The sequence below is a fragment of the Castor canadensis genome, chromosome 2 (genome assembly GCF_047511655.1).
Source record: "Castor canadensis chromosome 2, mCasCan1.hap1v2, whole genome shotgun sequence".
In the NCBI taxonomy this organism is placed as follows: Eukaryota; Metazoa; Chordata; class Mammalia; order Rodentia; family Castoridae; genus Castor; species Castor canadensis.
The window spans coordinates 105,842,999-105,863,805 of NC_133387.1; the positions used below are offsets into that span (position 1 = coordinate 105,842,999).

Sequence of the window (20,807 nt, forward strand, 5' to 3'; positions counted from 1 at the left end):
AGTGGGATCTTTGCGTAGTCCAAGGGCCACCCTCCAGGAAAGGAAACTAGTGTCCTGGGCACAGTCAGGTCCTCACCTGCACCCCCAGGCTGTGCCTCCTACTTCTAGTACTGCTACAAAAGTCACCTCCAGCTCCCAGAGGGTCACCAAGTTCTCTGGTGGGGATATTCTTTCCTCCCCCCAGCTTTTATTCTGCTCATTTTCCAGAGATACCCTTGAGGTCTCTCTCTCTCTCTCTCTCTCTCTCTCTCTCTCTCTCTCTCTCTCTGCCTCACACACACACACACACACACACACACACACACACAGGCACACTGCATTCACAATACACTCACAACCCAGAACAAGCACTCAAAGACAGAAGATCATTTCAAAAGCAGAAGATCTTGTCCCCACTATCCCTAGGCAACTCACTTCTCCCTGGGGAATAGGGCAGAACAGGCAAGTTCTTCATGATGACCAGTCTTCATGATGACTCCCTCAGTCCCATGCTGTCCCAGCAAACACTGTAGCAATCCCTCTGATAGTCTTGACCAGTTTCAAAGCCAGGCAGTTTCTTCCAGCATCACTTGCATGAAATTCCTTGCACAAATGTTTGTGCACAGTTGCCCAGGATTTTCAGTGTTCAGGTCTGAAGAGTCTTTAAAAGATGCCTCTGTCTACCCAGGAGATTAAGAGTGGTCCAAGGAGAGCCCAGCACCTTGGCTGAGACAGGGGACACTACAGATAAAATAATTGTTTTTAGAAGATACATAGCTGGAGGGGCCTGCTCCAGGGACATTCAGGCAGAGCTATACTTGAAACTGGAGTTTTGGACCCAAGGCTCAAACTCCTGAGATTCCATATGCCAGATTCAGCCACCTGTCCCTAAACACCAAATAAAGAGGCATGGTGAAGGTAGAGAAAAGAGATTTATCACATGGCTCGGGAAATGCTTTGGGAAGAGGCAGAGTAAGCACTTAGCTCATCTTCAGCCATCTTTGGGTTTAAGTAGACAAAGAACTGGGGGCAGGGGACAAAGGTGTGCATAGTTAAACAATCCCAGTCACAGGTGTGGTCTGGTTGACCATTATCTCAGTCCAAGGGTTCCCTGAGGGGTTCCAGAGATGATGTCATCACTGTCATCACTTGAGGGGAGCAGTCTGGTTCCCTTGAGATGATTGCTCCTGCTGCAGGGTGCAGCCTCACCATTACAGGTCATTGTCCTCATTTGGAGAGGTGTCTGTCCTGCAAGTCTCCACTATTCCTTATGGGGAGTTTCAGTCCCTTGTCATAAAGATGTTATCAGTTCTGTCCTTTCTGGAATCCAAGGTGATCACAAAGTGACTGAAAGAGAATGGCTCAGAGCAAAGACAGATACGAAATGGAGGCAGGGATGCCAAGCTTCTCCTGTTTTTAGTTGATTGGTGGGCCCAAGTAAGGAATCAGTGCTTTTCAGCAAAAGCAGTTTGAGCACCTCTTGCATACCCTCAGGAGAGCAGGAGCTGGGCCCACAGATGGGAAGGCTGGAGGGGGGAGCCAGGGGGATTATACTCAGGCCTCCTGGCTGCCAAGTGAGTGTCCTGAGGTCTGGGCAGCTTTAAGGCCTGGACAGGTGGGTGGGTGAGTGGGAGGCTGGGAGAAGGAGTGGAAGGCCAAGAGGATGCTGGGCTGAACCACTTGTCTCTTCCTCTCAGCCCTGTGGTCTGAGCCAGAGCTTGGGTAGTGGCTGAGAGAAAACGCTGAGGGAGTATAGTAATACAGAGCCAGAGGAGTGGGGAGACCAGGATGGAAGGGGAAAAGACAGTGAGGAGGGAGAAGATGGCAAAGGCTGGGCCCACCTATTCCATAGGTTGGTCTGAGCACCACCACACTCCTGCTACAGATTTCACATAAGACAGACAGGAGACTCAGGACTGTCAATATGGTGCTTCCTCCTGACTTTATCTCTACGAAGGAACTGCTGGAGCAGTGTGTGTGATTTTGTTGGATGACTGTCACACTGGCTTCCAGAAAGTCCCTCCTAAACTGTGTCAATCCCCTCACACCTTGAGCATGTGGCATCAATTCCTTTTTTTTTTTTTTGTGGTACTAAGATTTGAACTCAGGGGCTACACCTTGAGCCACTCCACCAGCCCTTTTTTGTCGAGTTTTTTTCAAGATAGGGTCTCGAGAACTATTTGCCCTGGCTGGCTTTGAACCTTAATCCTCCCGATCTTTGTCTCCTGAGTAGCTAGGATTACATTTGTGGGCCACCGGCGCCAGGCCTGCAATCAATTCTTATATGTTTAATAACCCAATAGATTAAAACATTCTCACTCAAACGCGCACTTCTCTAAGGACTGCACAGGTTTGATGATCTGGTTGTAAGTGTATCCACTGGGATGTCTTCTGAAAATTGACCATTCTTGTTTCTTTGACAATTCTTCTACCATCTTTTTCTTACAGTGAAAATTTTATTATTTTCCCTCTTTTCTTGGTTTTATGCTTTTTAGCATTTCTTCAGCTTTATAATTACAAGAACTAGTCTTAATTTCAAAATGTATCATACTTCCCAATTTGTCTTTTGAATTTTTTTTTTTGTGGCAATACTGTTAACGATGCTGGTGCAGTCTGTGATCAGAAGACTTCCAAATTCTTTGTATCCCATCGGGAAGAATCCATGGCAGGACACGTGGGTGTAAAGGGAATTTAATTAAAAGTTAGGGAGGGGAATCACAAGAGGGAGCATGGTGGGTGCGGGTGCGGGTGGAATCTGGAGGCAGAGGGAGCGTGCTTCTCTTCCCCAGGTGCTTTTAAAACCTATGATAACCTATGGGAAGGGAGGAACCAGTGAGGAGGGGCATGGGTGGTTCCCGGCCAGGTGAGGGCAGTGCCTGACCAAAGCATGGTTAATCTAAGATGTAATAGTTTTCTATGAGCCCCAGCTTTCCCTAATTTTAGCCTGCCTCAGGACTAGGGTTTTTTTTTTTTTTTTTTTGGTGGGACTAGGGTTTGAACTCAGGCTTCATCCTCACAAAGCAGGCACTCTAATGCTTGAGCTATAGCTCCAGTCCATTTTGCTCTGGTTATTTTGGAGGTGGGGGTCTCAAGAACTGTTTGCCAGGGCTGACCTTGAATCTCCCAAGTAGCTAGGATTATAGTCAAGAGCCACCAGCACTTGAACTCAGGGCTTCACGCTTGCTAGGCAGGCTCTACCACCTGAGTTAGCCCTTAAGCATTCCTTTTTTTTGGCTTTAGTTATTTTTTAGCTAGGGTCTTGCTTTTTCCCCTGGGGCAGTCTTGGACCACAGTCCTCCTATCTCTGCCTCCCAAGTACCTGGTATTATAGGCCTGCACCACTATGCCAGGTTTGGAGTTTAACTTTTAAACACATTTTAATTTATTTTGAGACAGGGCCTCACTGTTGTTAAGTCTAGGCAGGGTCTCCTGAGTGCTTAGATTACAGGTGTGCACCACCAAGCCCCACCACATTTTAAATTTGCTGATGGCTCACACCTGTAATCCTAGTTTCTTAGGAGGCACAGATCAATAGGATTTGGGTTCAAAGCCACCTCGAGCAAATAGTCCACAAGCCCCTATCTCGAAAACACCCGTTACAGAAAAGGGCTGATGGAGCGGCTCAAAGTGTGGAACCTGAATTCAACCCCCCTCAAAAAAAAGTACGGCAAAAAAAAAAAAATTGTTATGTGGTCCAGTTCAGCATTCTTCTCCTATAGTATTTCCAAATTTAATGTGATACATGGAGCATAAAAATATTCATCGACTTTTTGCCGTTATGGTTTTGGTTTCTTTTTCAGATTTAAATGTTTGATCCATCTGGAATTTATTTGGTGTTAAGTAGTGAGGGAGGGCGCCAATTTCTATTTTTCCAAATGGCCGGCCAGTTGTTCCAAAGCAGTTCGGCTGAAAAACCTTTTGTGCGCATTTGAAGCGGCCGTTGCACAACTCATTCGCGTGTAGCCTGGGCTCCCGGACCCTGCAGGTGCCGCGTCACCCACCAGAACAGGCAGCCAGGACTAGGCCCCGCCCCTGGCTGACAAAGCCCCGCCCAGCCCAGGTCGAGGATCCGCCCCCGGCTAGTACGAGGCTCCGCCCCTGGCGGAGGACAAAGCCCCGCCCACCCCAGGACGAAGACCCACCCTGGCTGGGCACAAGTCCAGCTGAGGATGAGCTCCCTCACCGAGGCCCCGCCCCAGACTGAACGACGAGGCTCCTCTCCCTACTGAGGACAAAGCCCCGCCCAGCCCAGGACGAGGCCCTGCCTTCGGCTAAGGACAAGCCCCGCTGAGGTCGAATTCTCCCACCGAGGCCCCGTCCCCGGCTGAGGACAAGGCTCCGCCCGCGCTCGGCATCTCCTCCTCGCTGTACCCGGGCTCAAAGTAATTTAAATAGAAGACGTGTCCACGGGTGTTATTTACATATTTGCATCCAGGCGGGACCTAGGGAGCGGAGCCCAGGACCGCTACAAGGCTCCCACCAGCTCTAAAGGGCGAGTCCCGTGAAAGGACCTCATTTGCATAGGGCAGGGCCTCCGGGGGAGACGGTACGGCTTCCTCTTCCCGCTGGCTTCCGTCCGCTTTCCTTCCGCGGTCGCCGGCTTTCCTTCCGGCCTCCACCTGCCTTTCTTCCGCGGGTCTCCCGGTGTCGCCAGAGACGGTTCCGGGATGCTCCCGAGACGACGGCGAGTGCGGACCCGGTCCCTTGACGACGCAGCCGCCTCCTCCGCGCTGCCCTCGGCGCGCTTCCCCGGCGTCGCCATTTACCTGGCCGAGCCGCGCATGGGCCGCAGCCGCCGGGCCTTCCTCACGCGCTTGGCGCGGTCCAAAGGCTTCCGCGTCCTCGACGCCTACAGGTGTGCGACAACCCTCCCAATCCAGGACGGTCCCGCACGGGGCACAGGCGGCGGCCCTCTGTTGGAGGGGTGTCATCCTCGCGTGGGACCACCGACCGCGGAGGCCGCAGAGATTCGGGTTGCAGATGGCGCGCAGCTGCGGGGCCGCAGCACCTGCGACTTTGGGTTCCAAGTTGGCTCTGAACTTTTCTCCAGCCCTGTCTGTAAAGGGTGCTGTTAATGACAGCCAGGCATGTACTATAGGGTCGCCGAGAATCAAGACAGGGTTTTTAAAGAGCCATGCAGGGTAGGGGTAATTAGGAAGGAGTAGTATTTACTAGTGGCTCCTCTGTTCCATGAGTCAAACAGCCATCAGGAGGCCCCGAGCGTGCAAAGAAGTAACTGACTGCCCCTCCTGTAGGGAGGGAATCAAGAGAATGCCCAGGGGAGACAGTAGCTTTGAGACGGGGGAGAGGAGAACAAAGGATGGGGGTGGGGTGGGGTTCCTGCAGTCTTCCCTGCAGCTTAAACATTCTCAGGGTCAAGTGCACCACACATCCTCAAGAGCAGATGGGGATAGCACCTTCTAGCTCATAGGGGACTGGTTATTTTTACACCAGCCCTGTAAGATAGGTTATCTCTGCTTTAAGGAGAAGGAAGTAAGCCCGGAGCCAGTGGCTCACTCCTGTCCTTCTAACTACTTGGGAGACTGAGATGGGGAGAATCACAGTTCAAAGCCAGCCTGGGCAAATAGTTCTCAAGACCACCATCTCCAAAATAACCAAAGCAAAATGGACTTGAGGTGTGGCTCAAGAGGTAGAGAGCCAGTTTTGCAATGCGAAGCCTAAAGTTCAAACTCTAGTAGTCCCACCAAAAAAAAACCCAAGGAAGTACAAAACGAGACTTACCAGAGGGCACACAGCAAGGGTGTACAGGGCGGGGTTCACACAAACGCAGGCAGGCATGGGTATCTGCTTAAACCCCAGCACCAGGATGAGGACCATCTGGTCCCCAGCCTCTGGAGCTCTTTTCTCTGAGGTGGAGAGGTAGATAGACAAGTTAACACAGGCTGGCTTGTGAGCATAGCTGGAGCAGAAACCCACAATTCTGACAGTGGTGGAGGTGTTTGTCTACCAAGAGGAGGGGCTGGGAAGGGTTTCTGAACAAGTACTGTTAGAAGAATAAAGGGCAGTCACTATACAGAGGGCACAGCAAGAACAAAGGCTTGGGGATATACAGTAAATCAGGTAGGGGCCTGGGTTTCACTGTCCTCCCCTCCCCCAGCTCTGAGGTGACACATGTGGTGATGGAGCAGACCTCAGCCCAGGAGGCCATCTGTTGGCAGGAGCATATGACTGCTACTTCCCCAGGCAGACCCCACCCTGCTCTGCTGGACATCAGCTGGTTCACAGAGAGCATGGCTGCTGGGCATCCTGTCCTTGTGGAGGTCCGGCACCGTCTGGAGGTGAGCTAGCGCAGGCCTGGCTCAGTTGAGACATGAGATGGCAGTGGTCCTCCAGAGGAGGTGGGCAGTGAGAGCTCTCCATAGCCTCTGGGGCCCTGAGGACCCAGTGAGAGGCCACAGCAGGGACTCAGGGGCTGGGCCACCCCAGTTCCTGCCCTCACCACTTGGGGTCCACTTATTTTCAGCATCATCAGGTTTTTCTTCCTCACTGAGTACTTGTGATGATGGTGGGCTGGCAGGAGCCCCTCCCCAGGATGCTCGGGAGCCGGGCTTGCCTGCACCTAAGGTCCTGGCTGTGCTTATGAGCCATGAGGCAGGAGGCACTGTCCGAAACCTTTTGAGACCCCAGTGCCCCATCCCGCTCGACTGAGCACATGGGCAGCATGTGCAGAGGCAGGAATGTGCTCCCTGATGGCTGGCAGGTGTTGCTGTGGCCTGCAGGGCCTTGTCCTTAACCTGTTCTCCAGGGCAGTGCCTCCCTCTGTTCAAGCCTTTCCTAGTTTTGTTGCCCTCTAACTTTGCTACCTCTGTCCTGTGAGTGACAGCAGAGGTGAATGCTAAGGAGAGGCAAGGGTCTAAGTGTTGCCTAGCTCTCTTGCTGGTCCTGCAGCTCGTGAATGATCTATACATTGCCCTTCCTCAGGTGGCTGAACCCAGGAAGGGGCCCTCCAGCCCCACATGGATGCCACCCTATGCCTGTCAGCGTCCCACACCTCTCACACATCATAATACTACCCTTTCGGTGAGCTGCGTCTTTGAGCAGGTCCCAGCATGGAGGGACTGGAAACATGGGCATAGCTGGTTGGTGGCTGGTGAGTTGGGGCAAGGCACCCTGCCCACCTTGCCTCTTAACCAAGGACCTCCACCCCCACGCCCTGCAGGAGGCTCTGGAGACACTGGCGGAGGCAGCAGGCTTTGAAGGCAGTGAGGGCCGACTTCTCTCCTTCCGCAGAGCAGCCTCAGTGCTCAGGGCCCTACCAGGCCCTGTCACATCCCTAAGTCAGCTGCAGGGGCTGCCCCACTTTGGAAAACATTCCTCTAGGGTGGTCCAGGTAGGTGCCTGCCATGCTGAGTGGGGTGAGTGGGTGGGGTGGGGAGGCAGGGGACACAGTGACTTAGAGTGCACCCAGATGTGTGCATACAGATGCTGCTCCAGGGCCACAGCAAGCCAGCCTTGGCACAGAGTCCTTATGTACAAGTTGCTCATCTACCTCAGGGTGACTGACAGGAGTCAAGGAAGGGAGGTGATGGCATTGGTGTCACCATCATCAGTTCCAGAATGCCCAGGACAGTGGAAGAAAGCACCTTTAGTACAAGTTTTTGTGGCCACAATGTGTTGAACTACCTCTTTTGTGCCCTTTGACTTCCAGAACCCATAATGGGGTCCTGGGGTGTAGCTCAAGTGGTAGAGTGCTTGCCTAGCAAGTGGGAGGCCCTGAGTTCAAACTTCAGTACTGCTCCCCCCCCAAAAAAAAGGTGGTAAAAGATGCTTTTAAATGAATTTATATACATTTTGAAAAGCACGTTTATATATTCTGATACTTGTTAGTCACCTGGAAGATGACTCATATTACCTCGATCCCTGAGGGGCTTTGAGGCTGGAGCCCCTACCACCCTCAAGCTGAGGCAGCAGACTGTCCCAGCTGGGCAGACTCCATTGCCACATCCTGCTGAATGTGGACAACACATAGCCCCTCTGCAGGGTGCATAGGGGACCACCCATTCTTTGGCCCCATCTGTGACTGTTCTCTTTCTTTGCAGTCCCTTAGGCTCAGAGTTTGCTTTGTCTCCTCCCACAGGAACTGCTGGAGCATGGAGCCTGTGAGGAGGTGGAGAGAGTTTGCTGCTCAGAGAGGTACCGGACCATGAAGGTGCGCAGCTGGGGCACACAACACAGTCCATGGCCTGTATGGGGAGGCCAGCAGGGGTGGCTGACCCAGCCCTGGGGTCAGAGAAGGTCTCACTAAGGAAATGACAGCTGAGCTGACACCTGATCTGCAGCAGGCTGTCAAGTGGAGACAAGCAGGCAAAAGCTTGTTTTGAGTCTAGGGAGTTTTCTAGATCACCCAGAACCATCTGTTCTTATTGGATTACTTTTGATGGACTATTCTCTTGCATGTTAAGCAGCACACTGAACAAAGTGTAACATTTATGTGGTGGGACATCGTGCAGGGCTGCCACCCTGCATCACTTCATCTCATGTATCACTTCCTGGGGGCTGTTGGGCCTGCCTGTCTCCCTGATGCACAGAGGAAAACCTGTTTGTAGCTGGAGGTTAGATTAGTGGCCTCATGTGTTAGTGGCCTCCTAGGAAGTTGAGGCCATAGTTGCTGTGGAAGATCTCACAGAATGCTGTCAGCATCAACAGGGAGGGGTTAGGAGGGAGCCTTCAGCCATATGTAAAGCAGCACAATGCTTTGGGCTGGCTGTGCAGGGTGGAGCAAACAGGCGATTTTGATGTTGAGGTAGGTAGGTGAGTGGTTTGCCCTCAGCCCTAACCCTAGTGAAGGTTTCCTGGGCAGAGGAGAGGGAAGCACTGAGAGGTGTTGGAGCTACGTCTGCCTTGTCCTCTACCTTGTCTCCTCTTGGGCACCCCAAAGTCCCAGAAAGCATCCAGGCCAGCAGAAAAAAGTCAGGCTCTGTTGCTTACAGTATCAGTGGCCTGCTTCATGCAATGGGTTCAGAGAATCAAGGAAAAGATGCCCAGCAAAGCTCAGAAAGGGCAGAGCTGCAGCCATTCTTTATCCCCTCTGCCTTTCTGCACAGCAGCTCCATCCTCTCTTCACACACATCAGCATCCTTCTCTGCTAAGAGGCAGGCCCCTGGACTTGCACCATGTGTACAGCCTCCACCACTGTGGACCGCTCTCAGTCTCATTCCAAGGTCCCTTGGGAGAATCTGAGTGGTTGGCCCAGGGCAGGTGATATGCTTGGTCCAGGATCTCCCTGGACTGGTTGACACTTGAATCCTCCTCCTCCCACCTACCGTGTGGGAGAGACTCCATAAGCCACACCACACCTGCTATGTTGGGACCTCAGGCAAGCCCAGCCAGCCCCTCTAGTGCATCTGGAAACCACCCCCTTGTTGGTTGACTCCACCTCCTTGTTGGTTGACCCTTTGCTGCTTGTTGAGGAGAAGCACAGAAATAGGTTCCAGATGGGTGGGCGAGGCATGGTTTTCCAGTGAACTAAGCTGGCTCATTAGGATGACTGTTGTTGGAAGCACAGGCTGGACCCTGTGTGAGTTTGGGGCAAGACTTTGTAGAGGGATGAGGTAGCTCATCAAGGTCTTTCAGCAGTTGGGCAGCAGAGCCCCCAACATGCTGCCTTCCTGGGGCTGCTCCCAGGTATGTGGGTTGACTTCTCTGTGAGAGTAGTCTGTGCAGGCAGATTCAAGGTTTTGAGTCCTGGCCCTGTGACCTTGGGCACAAGGACAGTATCCCCAGGTGCATCTTCCCATGGAGCTTTGTTCCTGACTCAACTGCCCCTTCCTCCACACAGCTCTTCACCCATATCTTTGGGGTTGGGGTGAGGACTGCTGACCGGTGGTACCAGGAAGGGCTGCGAACCCTGGATGAGCTCCGAGAGCAGCCCCAGAGACTGACCCAGCAGCAGAAAGCAGGTGAGTCCCTAGTGAGGGCTGGCCCTGGGCTTCCCCAGAAGCTGGATCTGGAGGCTGCTGCATGTGGTAGCTTGTTGCACTGGCCTGGACGTGCTGATTGCCTGAGTGATGGGCAGCCAGTGCAGAAGGGTCTTGGTAGCAGATGCGTAGGTTTCTAGGTGTCTCCCCCCTGCAGTCAGGACCTACTGTGGCTCTTCCTCAGTGAGTAATTATGGTCGCAGCACCACTGTGGCATCTGGGGTTCCTATCAGATGTGGACCTGGGTGAGGGACAGTGTAGCTCTCAGGCCAACTTGTCTAGCATGGGGCTTGGTGTGCATGAGCATGTGGAGGCCTGCAGAGGAGATGCCATCATGAGTGGAAAGAACTTAAACTCGAGAGTTTGGTTGGCTCTGGTTTACCAGCTGGGGACCATGGGCCCAAGCCTAACAACTTTTGAGCCTCAGTGACCTTTTCCATGAAATGGGGAGAAATGACAGTGTGGTATTCTCTAACCTCCCCTGGGATTGTGAGCAGACACTCTCTGTCCAAGTGGCCTGCCTGGTCGCTCTAGGGTACCGTCTGGACCCACCCTGGCTGAGGGATCTGCTGAGGGACACTGAAGCCCAGCAGTACTGCCAGCTCACTGTCTTTGCACATCTCCCTGAGGTGCTGCTTGGCTCAGGTGACAGGCACTGAGACCTGCACAGTTGCCTGTCCCCATCACAAGGGTAGACAGGATGATCAGCAACATTTACTTAGAGCTTGCTCTGAGCCCAGTGCTGCCGTTGCTATGTTTCAATCTCCTTAACTGTATGTGAAAGGACAGATTCCCATTTGACTAATGGGAGGGGTCCTAGTGGCAGAGCTATCTTCTTTGTGTCTTTTTACCACCTCTTGGTTGTATTTGATGAATGGGGAAACTGAAGCCTCACGAGAGATACCCGCACCTTGGTGTCAATCTCAGTAATCTTACTTACACAGTTCTATAGTTTTTGTTTTTGTTTTTTGCAGGGCTAGGGGTTGAACCTAGGGCCTTAGCACCTGTTAAACAAGCCGAACCCATCCCTGATTCTACTCTAGTTTTGCAAGGTGTTACCTTTGTCCAAGGCTGGGTAAAGGGCACAGGGGACCTCTTTTGTTTCCTTCACCTGCATGTGGATCTACAATTATCTCAAAATAAGAATGTAATTAAGCCAGGTGCCAATGGCTCACACCTGTAATCTCAGCTACTCAGGAGTCAAGAGATCAGGGGGATCGAGGTTTGAAGCCAGCCCGGGCAAAAAAAGAATTTAATATTAAAAGGGGGGAGGGGAGTACTTTAGTGATTCTGTTGAGATCTCACTCTGCTCTGCTCTAGTCTCTCCCCACTCTGCCCCATGGGGCCAGGTGACCACCTTGTTCTGGAGGATGGGGGAGACAGGCTGAGTGAGTCAGGAGGACTGTGCTGCCCACAGGGCTGCAGCACCACCGGGACCTGAGCACCCCAGTTGGGCGTTTTGATGCTGAGGCTGTGCAGCAGGTGGTGGAGGCAGCTGTGGGGCAGGCCCTGCCCGGGGCCACTGTCACGTTGACCGGCGGCTTCCGGAGGTAAGGGAGTCTGATGTACCCTTCTGGCTTGACTTGAGGTCCTTCCCCAGTGACAGGACCTGAATTTTGGACATTGGTGACCTTTCCCACTCACTGAAAGGAACATGGCCTGAGGCTAGAGTGAGAGCTACACCTATGTGGGGTGGTAGGGGGTACAGAGACTCAAAACTGTTCCCCTCAGGGGGAAGTTGCAGGGCCATGATGTGGACTTCCTCATCACCCACCCTGAGGACGGCAAGGAGGCAGGGCTGCTACCCAGAGTGATGCACCACCTGCAGAGCCAGGTGAGGGCCTCCAGTGCCCTGCCTAGGAGGCATGACACTGGCCAGCCTTCTGCCCTCCCAGCACCATGACAGTGCCTGACTTCACCTGCCTCTGCCTACAGGGTCTTGTTCTGTACCACCAGTATCAGCCTAGTCGCTTAGATGACCCCACCCGTCTGACCCAGCAAAGTCACACCATGGATGCCTTTGAGAGGAGTTTCTGCATTTTCCGCCTGCCACGACTCCCAGGGGCTGCTGGGGGGGATCCCCTGGAGCCCTACCCAGCATGGAAAGCTGTGAGGGTAGATCTGGTGGTTGTCCCCAGCAGCCAGTTCCCTTTTGCTCTTCTTGGCTGGACTGGTTCCCAGGTAGGTTGTGTGCTGCTGAGGCTGCCTGGGGCTGGTATAGCTAGTCCTACTAATCAGTCACTTCCCCTAGCTCTTCGAGCGGGAGCTGCGTCGCTTCAGCCGGAAGGAGAAGGGGCTGTGTCTGAACAGCCATGGACTGTTTGACCCAGAACAGGTACATGGCGGGAACTAGGGTACAAAACGGTCCCCCACAGCTTGCTTTCTGGCCTACAACCTGAAATCTCCATCCTGAAACCCACAGCACCCAGGTCTGGATCTCACTTCACTAGATTTAGAGCACAAGGCACCCTGCCTGAGCCTGGGCTTTGCCTCCCTCTCCAGCCTGTCCCAGGGAAGCCACTGGTGGGGTGCCCTGCATAGTGTGCAGTGGTGGCACTGGGCATGGCCTTGGCTACTGAGGCCCCTTTTTCTGTTGTAGAAGACATTTTTCCATGTGGCTTCTGAGGAAGATATCTTCAGACACTTGGGCCTCCAGTACCTTCCCCCAGAGCAAAGGAATGCCTGACCTACCCACTGGCCACCACCCCTGTCCATAAGAAAGAGGGGCTGCCCTATACTTGACCATGGAATGTTTCTAGGCAGAAGCCTCACCTCTGCAAGTGGAGGAGCCCTCACTGGAGTCCTCACTGGCACGGGGGCCTTCCTGCCAAGCTCACAGCTATGTGACCCTGGGTCGTCTTTCAGCTTCTTCACACCTCAGATCCTGCCCAGTCATGGGCTCTGAGTGATACTGACGTCTTGGAGCTATGGCAGAGCTGTGGTCCTGGGACAAGCATTCAATCTGTGCAGTTGCAGTTGCTCTGTCTCCTGCAGAACATGTTCCTGGCCGTGCCTGAGCTGTGAGGTGAAGGATGTAGTTCCGGTCGGCTGTGAGGAGTCACTGAGGTGCTGAGGGGTGTGCCACAGCTCCTGCAGAGGGAGGAGGCCTGGGTTTCAGCACGGCAGTCCCCAGCCAGGCCTCCTGGTTCTGCCTCTAAGGCCTGGTCTCAGCCTTCTTCGGTCACACCTTGCCTCTTCTCACTCACAGCCCACAGCAGTTTCAAACTCAGACTGTGCACTCAGGCCGCAGGGTTCTGGCATTTCTGCCACCCCTGCCAGATGTGTCCCAGACCCCACATGGACAAGTTTCTCACCTTCTTTGAGACAGAAGAACTGAAGTGGTGGACACACAGTGTCCTGTGTGTTCTTCACATCCCCAGGCACATTCTGGCCTCAGGGCCTTTGCCCTTGCCATGTTGTCCACCTAGAGCCAACTCTCCTGGCCTCCTTCTGTCACCTTGTTGGGTAAGGGCTTCCCAGACCACTCAGCACATTAAAACGTATTTTTAAAATTAACATGCAGAACACTGCCTAAAGCCATCTTGTTTTGGTTACACACACCCCCAACCCAACCCATTTGGTTCTCAGTCCCCATGGTTTCATCTCTAGAATGTCACAGATGTGGAACCAAACTACTTGTCACCTATTACTGGCTTCCCTAAGCATGCCTTTGAGATCAAGCAGGCTGTGGCACGTATCTAGTTCATTCCTCTTTAGTGCTCCCTGGTGCATCCCTTCAGCTACTGAAGCAGCTTAGGTTTCCAGGGTTTGGTGATTGCGAGTAGTTACAGCCACTTGCATACGAGATTTTGTGGAAACATCCGTTCTAATTTCTTTAGGGTAAATAGCAAGGCACGGGGTTTCTGGGTCATGTGGCAAGTATATGTTTAAGGTTAAAGGAGGAGACACATTGGCTGGAGTGCTTGTGTCATTCACTAGCAGTGTGAGCAACCATGTGAGTTAAAACATTTTCCCAGGAGGCAGGAGCTCTGTATCCACCAGCACTTGGTATTTTCAGTGTTTGTTTTACCTGTTCTGGTGGTCTGTAGCAGAACCTCATGGCTAGGGTTTGGAGATGAAATAGCCCCCAAAACTTGTGTTGAAGGCTTGGTTCCTAGTGCACTGTTCAGAGGTGGAGCTTTTGGGAAGTGATTGGATCTTGAGGGCTCTCACCTCCTCAGTGCTTTAATCCATTAGTGGTTCATAGTTTGATGGTATTATTGGGAAGTGGTAGAAACTAGGAAGCAGGGCCTATTTGGAGGAAGTAGGTCACAGGGGCATTCCTTGTCTCCAGTTCCTTCCTGTCTGCTACCTACCACCATGAGGCTCTGCTCGCTACAGGCCCAGGCTCAGAAACAATGAACCAAAGAAACATGGCCTGAAACCATGAGGTACTTCATCACAGCAACTGGAAAATAACACACTCACTGTGGTTTCCCTTCCCTCCCTGCCCACCAAACCCCCCATTCCGAGCAGAACCCCCCCACCCCCCACCCCCGCTGTGGTTTTGTTTTTGAAGATAGAGCAATCCTCTTACATACTTTGATAAAGATCCCTCTTGCCCATGTGGTGATTTGGAAGCATGTACATCCCTTCTTAGATTAGCTATCCCACTGGCTTTTTTGTTTTGTTTTTAAGACAGGGTCTTACTATATAGTTCAGGCTAATCTGGAACTCATGTTGGATTCTTTTGGCACCCTTTTCAAAAATCACTTAACCACAGTGCGAGGGGAATTTTCTTGGACTCTGAATTCTATTCCAGTTGATCTCTATGTCGGCCTTAAGCTGGTACCACACTGGACAGATTTTTAGAAACTCAAAGAATAAATCCTCCAAGTTCTTTGTCAATTTTTTTTTCTTTCTGGGACAGGGGTTTGAACACAGGAGTTCACACTTGCAAAACAGGCACTCTACCACTTAAGCCACACCTCCAGTCCATTTTGCCCTGGTTATTTTGAAGATGGGGTCTTGAGAACTATTTCCCCAGGCTGGCCTCAAACTGCGATCCTCTGAAGTTGCTAGGATTACACGCGTGAGCCATCAGCACCAGGCTGTCAGTCTTTTGTTGATCCCCTTTATTAGGTTAGTATTCTCTTCTAGTCCTGTTTCATAAGTGCTTTTATCATGAGTGCTGGGTTTTGTAAAAGGCAGTTTTGCATATATTAAGGTAATCATGTTTTGGAGGATTTTTTTTTTTTTTGGTGTGGCAGTATTAGGGTTTATACTCAGGGCTTCATGCTTGCTAGGGAGTCACTGTACCACTTGAGCCACTCTGCCAGCCATGTTTTTGTGTGTGTGTGTGTGTGTTGGGTATTTTTGAGATAGGGTCTCATGAACTATCTCCCTGGGCTGACTTTGAACTGCAATTCTCCACATCTCTGCCTCCTGAGTAGCCAGAATTACAGGTGTGAGCCCCCAGCCTCATGTTTTTTTTGTTAAAAAACAAAATATTCTTTTGGTGGCTGATATAGAGCAATATATATTTAACCAGCCTTCAGAAGGCATTGATAAACATTCTTAAAATGAATGAAAAGACAAGAATTATCAGGTAAGAAACAAGACATAAAAAGGGGAAATAAAGTAGAAACTTTAGGACTGGAAAAATACAATAACCAAGAGTTTAAAATCCACTGAGTGGGCTCAGTGACAAAATGAAAATGACAAGGATGGTCACTAAACTTGACAATTTGGAAAAAGATGTCAACCTGGGTTTTAAATTTTTTTGTTTTTGGTGGAACTGGGGTTTGAACCCAGGGTCTCAGGCTTGCTAGGCAGGTGCTCTACTAGCCCCAACCTGCGGTTGTTGCTCCCAGCCTGCTGCATACATCCTCCACTGCATCCAGGCCCAGTGTACTTACTGCACCACCACTGCCACCTCGGTGAGGAAGAAGGGAAAAAATGGAAGTGCCCAAACTCTGGAAGTGAAAGGGCTTCACTTCCTGCTCCCTAGACACCGACTCCAGGAGCCCTTTGTCTATCCAAGGTTCATGCCAGTGCTGGGCAACAGGAGACAAAAATGTGACCTCCCCGCTGTACATCAGGTCTCCCTTTCACAGCTGAGAGCTGCCCCGTCTGCCATGCTTGCTGGTTGTGGTAGGAGAGAGAGGTCACTCTACCCTCCAGGACTCAGGACTGCCTGCAGCTCCGTGGCCCCTCACTCTTCCCTTGCTGCTCCCACTGCCCCACCCCTAATACTTGATCAGCAAACAGGATGGGTCAAAATGAGTCACACTGAGGCTCAAAGGCTGGCCTTGCTTCCTTGCCCCTGGGCTGTGTCCTCTCCACACCCACTGGGTCACACCGAGGCCAGGTGCTCCCCCAGCCCAGGCCAAGTGGCCTTGTCTCACCTGACCTGCAGCCATTGCCTCTTCCAAGGTGTTTGCCCTCTACTGCCTCCACCCGGCAGCAAGTGACATTGAGCTTCACATTCTCTAGGGGTTCCCACTGTGCTGAGACACAAAGCCTCCTCTGCTGTGTGCTCCTCTCAGGTGTCCCTACTGTGTGCTGCTGGGTGGTCTTCACTGGCTCTTCAGCCTGGAGTGTCCTCTTTATAGGGCTCAGTCCTTTGTGTTCTATTTCCATCCAAATGTCATCTCCTGTGTCTGTACTCCAAGTAGCTAATCCTTCCCCACCTCCATCCCATCACACTCCTAACTAGCACCTGATACTGTCTACAATAGACTTTGTCCAGCTGCTGGCACTGTCTGTCCCCTCTGGGCCCCCAATCACACTTGGGCCAGTATGAGTCCACTGCTGGTGTGTTAAGGGGGAAAAGGTACAGCACTGACATTAGGAGATATGGATTCCATCTGGATAGATTCAGAGCCATCAGGCCTGCTTGTGGCACTGCTAGGAGGAGGGATAGGTTCCACCTGCCAGGCTTGGGGGTCTCCAATTTGCAGGAAGTTTTCTTGCCTGTTAGGATTCTTAGTCCGTATGGGATGGAGGGAGGCACGTGCAGGGTTTCCTGCACACCCAGGTCATCTCCCACCCACCCTCTCCTATTACTAAGATGAGGTTGGGGCCTGTATCCCCCAAACCTGAAGGCAGAAGTCCTGGGTCTGGAGAACTCCATGGTGGCCATTCTTTGCCTCAGGGAATGGAGTTCTAGCTGAGCTTAATGTGCAGTCAATTCCTGTGACTCAGTCCTTGCTCCGAGGTGGATGGGTCATCAGGGGCATGAGTTCCATTTTTTTTTTTTTTTTGCGGTACTGGGGTTTTGCACTTATGAGGCAGGCCCCCTACCAGCCCTCCATTTTCTTTTCCAAGGTGATTGCAGTAGGGAGGCATAAGCCTGGCTTGGGCAAAGGCTCAGGTGAGGACAAGGCCTCAACAAGAGACCTTGGAGGAGAGAAGGTGAACCCATATTCCCCCTGGTTGTTCTGGAAACCAAGCCTGGTGTGTGCTCCAACCCCTGCTGCTGACTGTTGCTGTCTCCTACAAGGCCAGATCTTTCTCCTCAAAGCCATGGTTCTGCATCTGCTTCCTGGCTCTGCCACTAACATCTTCCCTCTGTCCACTGGGAAACCTTCCTACCCTATCCCCCACTCACAGGCTCCTGCAGGAAACACTGCAAGGTCGGAGCAGAAGGTAGGCCTGCCAGGGAGGGATCAGGATGCCTGAGCAAGGTCCCTGCCATTATGTAACTACCAGCCACTGGGGTATCCACTTGGCAACAAACACACGCATGTGCACACTTGAAGGTACATGCAACACATGCACTACAGGCAGTGCACACGTGGAACAGGATGTCCACATGACGTGTGCTGCAGAACCTCAGTGCAGACATACACATATGCACCCTTACAGACTCACAGACCTATGAGCATGATGCGTGTACACTGTCCTTGACCCCCTCCACAACAGGCCAGTTTCCTTCCTTGTTAAGAGACCAAGAGGACAGGTATGACAGCAAATGCCTGGTAAAAGTGCTCTGTAGGTAGATGCAGGAAGGTTGCAAGTTCAAGGCAGTAAGACACAGTTTCAAAAACAAGAGTGACCAGGAGATGGGCTGGGTTTTGGGTTTTTTTTTGGGTGCCTCTGACTGAGCAGGAAAGGGCTGATGGACCTCAAGATGTCTTCTGGAGGAGGCCCCACTTGTCTTGCCAGCCTCCCCTCTCCCTAGGCTTGACTTCTGCCCTTCACCCTGGCCCTGCTCAGCAGCCCCACCCAGCCAGGCCCTGGGCACCAGCTGATTATGGCCATGTCACTTGAGCCCAGGCGGGGTTGATGCTTGTGTGGGGCTATTTTTAAGCATCCCCCCGCCCCCGCCCCACCAAGCAGCTCCCATACTGGCCACCAGCCACTGCCTGTCCCTCTTAGAATGCTGATTGGCAGTTGGCTGGGGTGGGGGCTGGGAAGACTGTTATAAAGCTGAGAGTGCTAGGGAGGCAGCTGTCCCTGCCTGGAGCCCCCCAGGTCCCTCTGCTACCATGGCCGCCCACCGCTTAGTAATGGTCCGCCACGGAGAGAGCACATGGAACCAGGAAAACCGTTTTTGTGGGTGGTTTGATGCAGAGCTGAGTGAGAAGGGGGCAGAGGAGGCCAAGAGGGGTGCCATTGCAATCAAGGATGCCAAGATGGAGTTTGACATATGCTACACGTCGGTGCTGAAGCGGGCCATCCACACCCTGTGGACCATCCTGGACGGCACAGACCAAATGTGGCTGCCTGTGGTGCGCACTTGGCGCCTCAACGAGCGGCACTATGGGGGCCTCACTGGTCTCAACAAGGCTGAGACAGCCGCAAAGCACGGGGAGGAGCAGGTAAAGATCTGGAGGCGCTCTTTCGACATCCCACCGCCACCAATGGATGAGAAGCACCCCTACTACAACGTCATCAGCAAGGTGGGCCACTGGGAAGGCCTGGCAGCCAGGTGTGTGTGGGAGGCAGTATCCAGGGAGGGAACAAGTGTCCTGGTGCCTCCCCTTTGCCCCACCAGGAACGTCGGTATGCAGGCCTGAAGCCAGGGGAGTTGCCTACCTGTGAGAGCCTCAAGGACACCATTGCCCGGGCCCTCCCCTTCTGGAATGAGGAGATCGCCCCCCAGATCAAGGCTGGCAAGCGTGTGCTCATTGCAGCCCATGGGAACAGCCTGCGGGGCATCGTGAAGCACCTGGAAGGTGAGGCCCACCCTCAGGTGGGGTGAGGGGGAGGCAGGTGGGAGTGATAATCCTGACTTGTTTCAGCAGTTTAGCAGATGTGGTGGTTTCAAAAGGGGATTGAACTGAGGTTGAAGAACGTTTACAAAATTGTTCTGTGACTTTTGTTCCATTTCTGTGTATACACTGAGTCGCTATGGGAAAGACTGTGCATTTAGTCTGCACCACCACTGTGCCTGGCTCCACAGGAGCTGATCAGAGGTAGGGTAGGTTTGAGGGTGGCATCTTGCCCAATGACACCTAGCTTGGAAAAGGAAGTGTTGGGACACAGGGCACTTAGCTGTGGCACTCTGGGCAGGCCACTTACATGACTGGGGAGCTCATGGTGCTGTCTGGTACTGCCTGCATTTTTCTTGTAACAGGGTCTCGCTATGTAGCCCAGGATGGCCTCAAAAATCAAGATCCTTCTGCCTGTTTCCCTGAGTGCTGGGATTCCAGACATGCACCTTCTTAATGTAGGGTTCAGCCAGGAACACCCTCCTCCCCATGGGTCCTCCTCACCACACTTTCTCTAGGTAAAAATAAGAGCAGCCAAAGACAGGTGCAGAGTTATGAGCTGCCTTAAGACCTGGGGCTTGTAGTGGGGCTCCCAATGAAGAGGGCCTTGGTGGCCACATGCCATTGGGAGGCTTCCGATTATGGTCTCTCCACTGGGTCTTAAGATACCAGGACAATCTAAATTAGCCTCTAGAAGACTGGCAAGCTTGCTGGGACCCTAACAAGGGAATGGAATGCACCCCAGGTCTCCAGCTCCTGGGAGCTGATGCCCTGAGCCTAGATGAGGGAGTGGGACCTCTGCCCCTCCCTTCGGGAGGTCCCAGGCAGCCCCACATGCCTCCCTCAGCCTGCTCTGGGGAAAGAGGCACATGGCCAAGTGTGACAAGTGGGACTTCAGTGAGAATGAGGGTATCTCTGACTCCCCAGAGAACATTCTGAAGTTGTCCTGCATGGTGGGGGCAGGGTGATGGCAATCCCAAAGGTTGAGCTGCTATTCCTGGCAGGGCCGTAGCAGGCGGGCTCAGGTTCCCACCCTTTGCCTGCTCCTCTGCTCAGAACTTAGCCTCTAGAAGCCAGAAGGCTAATATTCTCCCCAACCCTCAACTTGGGTATGGCCAGTTCACACTGGACTGAGACCATAGATGGCAGTGCCACAGGTCATAGTGCCTCATGGGGATGAGGTTGTCTTGCCATTGGGCTATTTCTGTAAGCCGCTCCACCTAGCTTGCTTCTGCCTTGGCCTTTAGGCACATTTCTGTGACCTTAATTGGGGCTGGGAGGATGTCAGGTGACCCAGTTCTGCGGCTCACAATGGCTAAGGAGTCTGCTGTATGGATGGGGCAGGGGCTGAGTTAAGGATATTGTTCCTCTGGTCCAGGGATGTCAGACCAGGCCATCATGGAGCTGAACCTGCCTACGGGAATCCCCATTGTGTATGAGCTGGACCAGACGCTAAAGCCCACCAAGCCCATGAGGTTCCTGGGAGATGAGGAGACGGTGCGGAAGGCCATGGAGGCTGTGGCTGCTCAGGGCAAGGCCAAGTGAGGGTGGGCACAGGCAATAAAGGTACCTCTGCAAGCTGCCTTGAGTTCAGCATTGCTAGCTGTACAGCCACAGCCTGTACCGCTTAGGCTGCAAGGACCCCAGGGATCAGCTGCCACAAAAGCCCCTATCACCAGAGGAAGGAGCCCAGTGCCCAGCCCTGGTTGTCAGAGGCAGAGGTGGAGCTGTG

The 20,807-nt window shown here is 52.7% G+C and overlaps 2 protein-coding genes across 5 annotated transcripts; both read left to right on the forward strand.

The window, feature by feature from the left end:
• The first annotated feature begins 4,113 nt into the window (after positions 1 to 4,113).
• Positions 4,114 to 13,433, forward strand: Polm (DNA polymerase mu). Of its 4 annotated transcripts, none has more exons than XM_020163030.2 (11): positions 4,115 to 4,834; positions 6,098 to 6,278; positions 6,922 to 7,020; positions 7,160 to 7,330; positions 8,078 to 8,149; positions 9,779 to 9,899; positions 11,335 to 11,467; positions 11,649 to 11,751; positions 11,853 to 12,098; positions 12,169 to 12,252; positions 12,517 to 13,433. In XM_020163030.2, exons 1-11 carry the CDS (start codon positions 4,647 to 4,649, stop codon positions 12,601 to 12,603), a joined length of 1,485 nt encoding a protein of 494 aa, XP_020018619.2. In that variant the 5' UTR covers positions 4,115 to 4,646; the 3' UTR covers positions 12,604 to 13,433. The 4 variants fall into 4 exon arrangements, with proteins under 4 accessions (XP_073921548.1, XP_073921549.1, XP_020018619.2 ...); XM_074065446.1 differs by lacking the exon at positions 4,115 to 4,834 and adding an exon at positions 4,843 to 5,120; XM_074065447.1 differs by lacking the exon at positions 6,922 to 7,020 and having other exon boundaries at positions 4,114 to 4,834.
• A 4,820-nt stretch (positions 13,434 to 18,253) lies between these two features.
• On the forward strand, positions 18,254 to 20,657 carry Pgam2 (phosphoglycerate mutase 2). Its single transcript, XM_020163032.2, has 3 exons — positions 18,254 to 18,763; positions 18,859 to 19,039; positions 20,454 to 20,657. Exons 1-3 carry the CDS (start codon positions 18,350 to 18,352, stop codon positions 20,618 to 20,620), a joined length of 762 nt encoding a protein of 253 aa, XP_020018621.1. The 5' UTR covers positions 18,254 to 18,349; the 3' UTR covers positions 20,621 to 20,657.
• The last annotated feature ends 150 nt before the right edge of the window (positions 20,658 to 20,807 follow it).